The 11,279-nt window shown below is 48.8% G+C and overlaps 1 protein-coding gene across 1 annotated transcript; it reads right to left on the reverse strand.

Moving 5' to 3' along the window:
- Positions 1–259: 259 nt before the first annotated feature.
- Positions 260–1,867, reverse strand: LOC135391825 (uncharacterized). The gene has a single exon (XM_064622309.1). It carries the CDS (start codon positions 1,865–1,867, stop codon positions 260–262), a length of 1,608 nt encoding a protein of 535 aa, XP_064478379.1.
- Between the last annotated feature and the right edge of the window lie 9,412 nt (positions 1,868–11,279).

Consider the following 11,279-nt stretch of genomic DNA (forward strand, 5'->3'; position numbering starts at 1 on the left):
GTTCTGATAACCGAACGGAAGCGCCGGTGACGATCTTCCAGTAAAAATCACTGCCGATTAGCAGCGAAACGTCAGAGATGGATTTCGTGGGTTCGTCAGCAATGTCAAGACCCATGGCTTTCAGCTGCCTTGAAAGATCTTCATTAAGGGCTGGTAGCTTGTTCGAACATATTTGCTCGTATTCAAGTGCCTCGACCGTAACTGTAGGGCTCCGGTCAGGAGAAGTGAATTGGCTACACAGTACTACGTGTAGGCAACGCTATGTAATACGGGAGGGGGCGACATTTCCAAGGGTGTGAATATGCAAGTCCTCAGTACGCAACGCAGTGCATCCAATCTTGGCCGAGATATCCTTGCGGATAAAACTGCGCTGGCTGCCGCCATCGAGCAGAACTCGCACCAGGCGTCGTTGGCCATTCTCACACTGTACCCATATCTTTGCTGTTTGCAAAAGAATTTCGCGTTCAGGCTGCACTTTGGGAGCCTGTGGGGCAGAGGACATGGTCGTGACGATGTCCTGAACCACTGCAGCGCTCGACGACGCAGCAGGTGATGTCGTGACTATGTCTGGAGTAACAGCGACATTGGACGACGAAGCAGAAAGTCCCTCCACACACAACTGTGTGAGATGCCGCCTATTGCAATTTTGGCAACGAAGTCGGTAGCAGACGCGACAATCCTTCGACAAATGTGACCGCTTGCCACACAGAAAGCAACGTCCTTCCCGACGCAATAAGCTGCTCTTGTCTGCTGCGCTCAGTGGGGCTGTACAAGCTGCTAGCGAATGCTCGTTAGACTTGCAGAGTACACAGACCGCTTCCGTCGCCCTGGCTGCTAAAGAAGCAGCAGGAGGGTAAAGGGGTGTTTTGCGGCAATCAGCAGTATCCTCCTTAGACGAAGCTGTCGGCCTGCGGACCCGTTCTCGAAACTCAATTTCTATTTCAAGGAAATCCAAAAGTGATGACAGATCATCGGCCGTCGACATGGCTGCGGAGGAGGTTGCAGAATCGGTTCTGTTCACATCGGTTCTGTAGTATTCCAACTCAAGTGGTGGAGGTATCTTCCGAAGAATTGTCCGCAAAATGGTAATCGAATATTTGCTTCGTGATACACCCAGACTCTGAAGATGCCGATTTCGAACCGTAGCAGCCTCATGGAACTTTCTCAAACTTCTGACATCGTCAATGGACTTCACAGGAGGCAAGTCGAACAAAGAATCCAAGTGGTCGCTCACCAAAAGCTCAGTCTTGCCAAACCGTGTCTTGAGGATATCGACGGCCGTAACGTAGTTCTCGTCCCTGAGTGATAGCCCCTCTATCGCTCGAGCAGCGGGTCCGGTGACAAGTGAGATCAAATATTTGAACTTGTTGACGTTAGAAAGTCTGGGGTTCTCACGAATACTGACACGGAACTGATCCCAGAAACCTTGCCACTGAAACAGCACACCAGAAAAGGAGTCAATCCGCAACTTCGGCAATTTGATGCCGTCTGCAGGGGGGCCCACGCCTTGAGATGTAGCAGACGAAGGCTGTGGAGCACCGCCGACCTGAGCGGATGCCAGTCTCGTCACACCGAGAGCGGTGTTCAGAGCTTCACGAGCTTGAACCGAGATAGTGATAATAGATCCCGAGTACTGATCGCAGGCCTCGCATTCTGCTTCCAAAGATGCTTCGTCGATAAGGGCCTGGATCTCTTGGTTGAGCTGAGTCAAGGTTGATGCTTTTGTTTCGAGAAACGTAAGCTTTGCAGTAAGCTGAGCAGGATCGTGGGGCGATGTAGCTATGAGAGTCTTCAGATCGTTGATGATACGCGTCACAGTCGCTCGGCTGGAAGCTCGCATCTTCTTCAGTCGTTCCAAGTTATCCATGGCAACCTATGGCAGTCAGTAATCCTTGCACAAAAACGCTTCCCGGGTTTCGGCACCAGATGTGGAATAAAGCCAAGGAGCCAGAGGTGACAGAAGAGATGTCCGTTTAATGCAACAAACTGAAGTGGAATGAAAACTCTCGCTCAAGCGCGATCACGAGGATGATGCGTAGTGACGTCATTGTGTCATTTTCCTCAACACAGTCCTTGTACCGGTGGGAGAAAGGACTGTCCATGAGGTGTTCGTTGGTCGGGTCACCAAAATGAAGGAAGGAACGAGGAGACAACCTTCATTGGCAAAGATCAGAAGAGAACTGGTTCACGTTTATTCGCGCCAGCTCGCGGCTGGCGCCAGCAGTGTGGCGTTGGCACTAGGGCCGCCACAACTTGTTAGCCTCACTATGTACTCAACACCATTGCTCCAGGAATGTGTATATTGCCACGAATCATCTTCGAGAAACTTCGAGGGCAGGCACGAAACGGTACATCTCATCCCGGCGCGTGCTGAAGAAGAAGCAAGAAGCTTCCAGACACATGGCCTGCTCTCTGGCAAACGCACGTGCTGTTTCTAGACCTTTCGGTGCGACGCTTAAATGCTTGTGCGCTCCAGGCTGGAGCATTCATTCTTTGGACTCAGTTGTGTTCAGAGAGCTATCACTCTTGTGTTTTTGCTACCAAGTAGTTTAATAAACCGTTTGCTGTTAATTTGACGACTCGCCGGCCCATTTCGCTGCGTGACACTATCAGGAGCGAACTGCCATCTTGCTCCAGATACTTCACGTAACACAGTTTTTGCTTAAGATATGTCGCATGTGTGTTTCGTTCATGGCGCTTGAAGATCAGTCTTTCGACCAGGCAGTATTTGAAGCAATGGGTGTTTCAGAAGTTAAGTGCAGTTGTGCTGTTGCAGCAGTAGCTGTTGTGGAACAGTGCACGGATGTGTACGTGTAAGGCATCTGGCTGTCAATTGAGTGTTCATTCGCCTGGATCAGACACTGGGAGGAGGGTTTTTTGTTCACGAGCTGTTACTTTTGTTTGGCATGGTAGACACTGTGGTTTTTCCTCGAAAATGATAAGCAGCTAAGCGCTAAATGCAACCAAAATGTTTCCATATACAGTGAAAGTGGGGGGTGTCAGTCAGCGCAGTCAGCACATAGGTACACAGCCGCTTTCACCTTATGTGTAATAATTTTGGTTGTGTTTAGTGCTTGGAAACGTCACCCATGACTGCTCTCAATCTTGCATCACTCCATCACGTAACACCCGGGGCAAGGAAACACGTAACTGACAGCCAGATAGCTGACAAAGAGCACATTGGTTCACTGCTTTGAACAAAAAAATATGTAAACAGAAAGCAATCAATTTCGCAAAAATCATTAATTGTGGACACGTTTTTCACGGAAGGTCTTTATGCACAAAACAGGTACAAAAGGCGCCCAAAATCAAATTAAAATTTTATAATGCTTATTTAATTAGTGAGCGTATGCAAATGCTGCTCATTTCTTAGCAAATGTCCCTAGGATCTTTCCAAAAAAGTTCTTCGATGGTGCCACCTACTCATGAATTGTTCAACCTGTGGAACACAAAGCAAGTCAATCAAACATCAAATGATTTATTTTACCTTGATCAGTGGTGGAACTGACAAATTATTGTTCGTAGCAGCTCTTGTAGCAGGAAAAATGTAGTGTTGTAGCAGGTTTCGCTGCCTTTGGAGCAGAACGCACCGAGCCCTAATTCTGTTGCAAATAGGAGAACAACAATGGTGGTTCTACTGGCGCCATCCCGGAGCGGTATATAGACGTCCTGACAGGACCCGGACTACCATCTCTACAAGTATATAATGCTGTTACAAGCCAATCTCGCTTGCCCTGAAACACAGGCCTGGAGTATTGGCTCTCTTCAATTGTCAACTCGGACATTGCGGCTTCTCTATCGGCTCCAGCCACCATGGTTTCTCTCCAGTTTTATGACAGGTTTAAGTCAATGGGTCTCAATGCCATACCGGACTGGCCTCAGTAAGCTTCTGCAAAAAAAAAAAAAAACGACGCAGGATCATTTTTGCGAGGTTTTCCATTTGGGAGAAAAATATGTGCAGCAGAAGCTCAATCCACCGGAACAGAATGGTGAATCCCACAAAAACTATCCGCACAATTGCGCAGAAGAGGCACTTGGCCATGAACTACTTCTCATTCAAGGACTGTCTCAGATGATGTTTAGCACCAGATAAAGACCTCCTGTGGGACAGTAATACCGCTTTCAATACTGGAACCTGCTGGATCAAGAGCCGGACCTAGTGTCACCCAGCGCAAAATCACAATGCAAAGATAGACAATCTGGGATACACCAAATACATTCTGATTGAACTTCACTCTTTCGCTCTGCGACGCCGAGTTCTCAAAGTACTGATAACAATCGCGAAGAGCCGCTTCCACGTGGTGGCAAGTACACGGCCGAAAGCATTACACGCCTTATGCAAAGAGGAAGAGGAGCTGGATTCAGTTGTTGTTTGAGCTCAAGACGCTTCGTGCTGAAACAGGATCGACGTGTTTCTACTGAAGGTTAGTTTCCTTCGAACTTTCATGTTATTATATAGCCGTATTGTCAAATGTATATAAGGTGGTCCACTAACCATGATAGAAATTCATAGTAAAAAACGTAGGCGCCGGAGAGACATGCTGTCGAGGGATTTTTTCTGCCAATCACTTTTGCCACATACTGGTAACGTTTTTATTTCATTTCAATTGACGGAAAATTAATTTCTTGAATTGAACTCCGAAATTTCTCAAGGCAACCTAACGTTTTCTTTGCGGAAATGGGTTCCCCGTGGTCATTTTACTCAGCATAGCACATAATCCAACTCGTAATGCAATGGCAATTGCCGGAATAAATTTGCCGAAAATCCGTGAAAATGAGCCCTTGGCTCCGCCTCTTTTTTGACGGCTCGTAGTTTGAGCGCAAAGCGCGCGAAGAAAGGAGGTTACATTGACACGCCACACGAGGGGGGAACGGGTTACAAGCCGTCGGGTGACCTCATTTTTGATAAGATAGATCTGATTCCCGCACTCGCCGCGCGTGTTTGTTCCGCGGGTAAGGCTCTTAACATTTCCCCCGCTCTTGTCGCGTGTCAATGTAACCTCGGGTGCGTTCCAAAACCTACTCGAGTCAACTCGGGAGTAGCTCTCTACCCGAAGCGCCGTTCGAAAACCGGGTCGAGTAACTCGATGACGTCACTACCTGCGTTCCAAAACAAGGTGGAGTAACCAGAGAGTTAACTCGATTCTACTCTCCTCGGAAGGCCGGTCAGGGAAGGTTCGCTCGAATAATGACGTCATGCTTTTGTCGTCTGCTCTTTCCCGCGAAAGCGCGGTATCGAAACCAGCTGATCGTTTGGTTGTAGAAAAACCTCTACCTCCACGACGGGTTATCAATACCCAACTGGACACCGAAATGGTAACACTCTTCCCATGCGGATTGTGCGACATGGCTTCTGAGGACCATGCGAACGCCCAAAGATATATGAGCCGGATACATTCCCCAGGACAAAGTGTGCAAAGTACAAAGTGTGCTGGTGCGCCTTTCTATTTTGTCTTCATGTACGTCGCTTTTCCATTATCTATTTAGCATATGTTCACTAACAGCTGCCCTGCAATGTTTGTTTGTTTCACTGCCTTGTAGCCATGTGGTCCTTGTAAAGGCACAGCTCTATGTGAAACGTTCAAAACTATATTAGGAGCAAGGGCTATTACTGACCAGTTTTATTTGTATTATTACTTGTGTGTGTGTGTGTCCGAAATGGGATTTTAAATGGCATATTACTTTTCTACCTTCGCCTTCACAGTTGTCAGGTGGTTTGTCGCTACGGTCGTGTGAATAGGTTTCAGATAAAATATGTACCATAGGCGCAGGCTAGCTGTTGGACAAATGCCTGAGTGGAACTTGGATAAATTCTGAGCTGTGGAAGGAAGGGACAACACGACATTACTCTGTCACGAATTTCCCGTCTTTTCGCCCAATCCCAGACTTCTTTCAAGGTGAATGAAACAGGGGTCTCTTGCGCGCTTCGCGATACGTGTACTATCAGAACCGCTTCATCGCGCTCTGATTACGTGTTTTGTTTCAGCCGTTCAGCTCACATTCGACTCCGACGGCGCGGACATTTCCGTGACCCTAATCACGCCCGCACCACTACCTCAGTCCCAGGATTCCAACCAGCAGCTTCCACCTTTTGTATTGTTCATCTTCTGTCGTCATGATGTTAACATTTCTCTTTTTTTATGTCTTTTGACTACCAAATGCATCGGGATATATCCACTTCATGCATTTGGGGTAGCTAATGGTACGTGAGGTCTTCCATCCCACAAAAGATTAGCAAATATAGGACGACATGTCAGCTGCTTTTCCCTTTCATTCTCCGATAGAGGGGCTTAAGAATTATTCTGCAGTATCTGGAAGAAGTACTACAAGACAAGCAATCTCTGTAAAATAAATCTGTCGCGCGCGAGGTGACAGCGGTGATGACATGTCCTCCATCTTAACTCGGTCGGAGCCCCGCATGCGTTCCCAAAGCTACTCGACCGGGCGCGTACTCTGTGGTCACATGGTACAACTCGGTCATGTGACCTACTCGACTCGAGGGTTTGTTTTGGAACGCACCCCTCCTTTCCTCACAGCTTTGCGCTCAAACTACGAGCCGTCAAAAAAGAGGCGGAGCCAAGGGCTCATTTCCACGGATTTTCGGCGAATTTTTTTCGGCAATTGCCATTGCATTACGAGTAGGATTATGCGCTATACTAAGTAAAATAACCACGGGGAACGCATTTCCGCAAAGAAAACGTTAGGTTGCCTTGGGAAATTTCGGAGTTCAATAAACTAACTTTCCGACAAGTGAAATAAAAATGTTACCAATATGTGGCAAAAGTTATTGGCAGAAAAAAATCCCTCGAGCGCATGTCACTCCGGGGCCTTGCTGGTGCCTTGCCCACGTGCGGCATTCGCTTAAACTTCGTTTTGTTCTGGCGGCGTGAATTGTAACTGCCAAAAGCGTGGTTTAGGATATTGCTTGAATCCTCGCAGAAATGTTATGCCAATGGAACTGCTTGAAACGCAACACTAGTTACGAGTGCGATTGCGAATGCGTGTGCTGGCTCGAGAATCCGAATCCTAAGAAGAAGGCGCGAGCTGTTTCATTAAGCTCTCACGAGACTCAAGACCCAATGGCGATCTCTAGTTGTAAGACATCAGTGCTCTTACCTCTGAGTTTTGTTAGGGACATGACGGCCAGTTGCGATTTAACGATGACATTGAACTCGCGTTTGAAGTGAGCAGCACGCTGCGGCTGCACGTTAGACGCCGGAGCGTTGCCACGATGAAAGTAACATTATTACAATTTTCAGTTTCGGTTCGGTTTCTACGTCCAGAGTTCGTTTTTCAGAGTTCGTTTTTCGTGCATTTCAGAAAGACGATTCGATATCTATACTGAGATAGCAGTGAAGGAGACTTCGGGGGTGTTAGCATGAAAATGGAGCTCACACTGAGGCTACAAACATAGATGAATGGACTAAAATGGTCATCGTTTCGCAGCAACTTGCTATTTTGAAACCGTGTGGGATGCTGTATAGTTGAATACATGGATAATTTACGCCTTGGAATTCAAGGAGCTCTAGGTGAGCAATGGATACCTCGCTGCACACTGTGACTCCATTGTGCTTGCATCTGCACTTAATGTGCACTGCGGAGCATATAGGACCACAAACTGATATTCCAACCCAAATATTCCTTCTTTCCGGAGAATGTTGTTCTCTGCAAGTGAACTTTGTTTTGTTGCTAATGCCCTGTTACCGGTTCACATATATACCATGCCACCCATGGACACATCAAGGCAGGGCCAGCCTTAGCATCTTTTTTTTTAATTATGTGTTAGTACCACAAAGCAACTGTGGTTATGAGTGGCATACAGATGTGGACACATGGAGAGAGGACAGCAGGAAGGAGTGGGGAACGGGGGCTAGTATGTGTCCTAGGCAGACTTCAGAGGGAACTCTATGGCAAAGTATTCGGCAATCCAAGGGAAAACCTCAGGCGGCGCATCCGGTGGTAGGATTCGAACCCACAACCTCCCAGTCTTCAACACAACCTTGGCTACCACCAGGAAGCGGCCATGCCGCTGGTCGACCTTTAGCATCTCTATAGGGCCTGAATTCACTCCATGGTGCGGCGCCTCCCCAGTCAGAACCAAAACAGTGTCTTTAAGTCATCAAAAGAAGAAAAAAAAGATGCAACTGCAATGGGCGTAACGTAAACGTTAAGAATTGGACTAGAATTGAATCGCCTTTGTTGCCGCCTGTCTGATGACCCTTATTTAACGAGTTAGAACATCACTAGTGCATTCAACTGCAGCAACGTAACACAATGAAAACCGCACACAAGAAGAAAGGTAAGGTTATATCATGTACCTCGGAAACAAGAAGCCGTTGCTGGCTGACTTTCCCTGGCAAAATGCAAATAATTTTACCGTATGTTATTCCTCCATAGTGCATTTCAACGATGGGCATATACGCCCCATCGGTTCATCTCACATGGGCCTAGATTGTCCACAGGGGTATTTATGCAGGATGTGAAAAACCGCCTTATGGCTTTGGATGTGCTCTGTAGCGTGATATGGGATTAAACATGTTTCACTCAAAAATTTGACGTCTACTGTACGTTCAGAAATTATACATCTATTGTACGTCAAAAATGAGTTGTCTACTGTGCAATGTCTGAGCGATGTGTAGTAGATGGCTTTCTGTAGAGGTCTAAATAACGTATAGGCTGTTAGACGTCTATACGTAGCCTTTCCCACAAAGTTTCGTCCTAGACATATTTAGACGTCTACTATCCCACCATGTGCTGCCTGGGTACTGACAAGGGTGCTGCGTGAGGAAGCGCGCAAAGATGCGGAGCGTCTCTCTGTCCCGCAGGATATGCACGGGCGTCTCTCGCGCCTCCGCAAGTACTGTGTAAGTTTCAGCCGTACGTGGCAGTCCGAGGCAGACACGGAGGCCGCGCGCCTGGACGTTGAGGAGGTCCCGCTCACCCGTTCTACTGATTCCGTGGAGCGCTGGAAGGTGGTACGGTAGCAGCCCCAGCACAAGTGCGTTATGGACGTGTCGGAGGACGTTACACGAGGGACCCCACGATGCTCCAGGGATGCGTTGTAGCACGCTCACGAATTTCTGCGTCTTGGTAGAGAGGGCCTTGATGTGCTGGAACCATGACAGCTTTTTGTCTACGATGACGCCGAGGTATTTGTAGCGGGGAACGAAATCAAGTGGCGTTCCCGCGACGTACAGTGGGTAGTTCTTGAATGAGCGGTTGGTGAACGTCATGGTGACTGTTTTGCTTGTGGAGACACGTAGGCCTCTGTCGGCGAGATATGATACATGACGTCGAGGGCTTGCTGCAGGCGCCGGTTGCCTGAAGTCTCTCCGGTTGCCTGAAGTCCAAATGCAGACATCAACTGCGTAAAGTGTGATCTTGACGTGGGCAGGTAGGTGTGCGGGGAGTGAGGCGATGACAAGGTTGAACAACAATGAACTCAACACACTGCCCTGCGGCACCCAGCGGCTTACAGGGAAGGGAGCTGTGTCGCCGTGAGCAGGGCGCACAAAAAGGGTGCGATCAGATAGGAAATTCCGGACCCAGGAGACCGCTCGAGCGCCTGCACCAGATTCTTGCAGAGTTGCGATGATGGCGCTGTGGAAGACGCTGTCGTATGCTTTCATGACGTCTAGGAAAACTGCTGCTGTGAGCTGCCCTTCAGACCCCGCTTGCTGGACACTGGAGACGATGTCTATCACGCTATCGATGGATGACCTGCCCTGCCGGAATCCAGCCATGACCTCCGGGAAGTACCTCGTGGTTTCAAAAAACCCGCTTAGCCGTGAGTGAATCATGCGCTTCATCGTCTTCGACAAACAGCTGGTGAGGGCGATCGGCCTGAAGGAGTCAATATCATGAGGTGATTTCCCGAGTTTTAGGATAGAGACAACCATTGCGAACTTCCACTCTGGAGGCACCGTCCTTGTGCGCCACGAATCGTTTTAGATTTGCAGAAGCAGATGGCGTCCGCGCAAGGGAAGATTACGTAGGGCCTTGTAGGAGATCTGATCAGCGCCTGGGGAGGTATGTAGTGGTGTGTAGAGGTGTGTATTTGTAAGCGTACAAAACTGGCGTTTATTACGTAAGGCGGATGATACACGTCTGAGGCTGTTGCTGACCTCGTCCTTTTTGCGCCTGACCGAGACGCTTTAACCACACACCACGCCGTTGTTGCAGTCAACGGTACTCACGTCCATCTTCCACACACCAATGTTCTGCTCGTTTTTTCAGTCACACCATGTGCAGGGTCCACTCCACTCTCCCCAAGGGTCCTCTCCTTGTTCTTCGTGCGGAGCACTCTCTCCCTCTTTTCCGACAAGTCGTCCCTCGCTCTTTCTCCGATTCTCGGCTCCTCTTATCAGCCTCCGCGTGGACCCGGGGCGCCATCTGTTTACAGTCGAACACAACTTTTGGCTTACACCTCTCTCCCCCACGTTTTAACGTTGCAGTCCCGGCAACCTGAACATCCAGGACGTAGTCTGCAAACCGCCTGGGCATCTGCCCAAAATTGAACCGTTGTGAATGTCTCACGGGAGAAGCGTGCCCAACTCCAGGGGGAGTGGCCTGCTCAGACGAGGCGGTCGGCATCTCTCTTGTTACCGGGGGAACCGACCCCGAAGGAAGAATTCCCCACCAGACTTCGTCAGGACTCGCTGCTTCGGATGTAGGAAGGCCTCTGACTTCCGTCTGTGGCAGCTTCATTACAAAGGAGCAGGGCCGCAACATGTTCCGGTGTACTCTACGTAGCGATCCTTGTCCACCCTCTCGCTGCACCTCGAAGACAGGAGTAGTATAGGGGGGACCGCTATAAGGACATCCTTTTTCTAATCCAGTTCTAGGAATTTCTAATCCAACACAAGCCAGTTCTAATCCCTCTGGTAAGTGGCCCCACTTTGATTGACAGGCCCCTTTTTGGCTCGCCCATTCATGCTGATTGGTTTGAGATGACCCCACTTCGATTTACAGGCCCCTTGTTTGGCTCCACCCCTTCACGCTGGTTGGTTCAAAATGACCCCACTTTGATTGACAGGCCCCCTTTTGGCTCCGCCCACTTCACGCAGATTGGCCCCTCCAAACCTACTGATTGCTGATTGATCCATCCACTTCGCGCTGATTGGCTCCTTCTAGGACAGCTGATCGGCCAACCCAGTGACCCCGCTACAGCTCTATGTTAGACAAACAAAAGAAATACATTGCAACGTTTATTGAGTACATCATGGCTGTCTTAGAGAGATTGATTCCTTTGATGCTGGGCATGGTTCCTCGGAAGTGAC

This window comes from Ornithodoros turicata, chromosome 1 (assembly GCF_037126465.1).
Source record: "Ornithodoros turicata isolate Travis chromosome 1, ASM3712646v1, whole genome shotgun sequence".
Classification (NCBI taxonomy): Eukaryota; Metazoa; Arthropoda; class Arachnida; order Ixodida; family Argasidae; genus Ornithodoros; species Ornithodoros turicata.

Coding starts and splice junctions, on each gene's coding strand:
- LOC135391825 (XM_064622309.1), bottom strand. CDS start 1,867: ATGGATAACTTGGAACGACTGAAGAAGATGCGAGCTTCCAGCCGAGCG.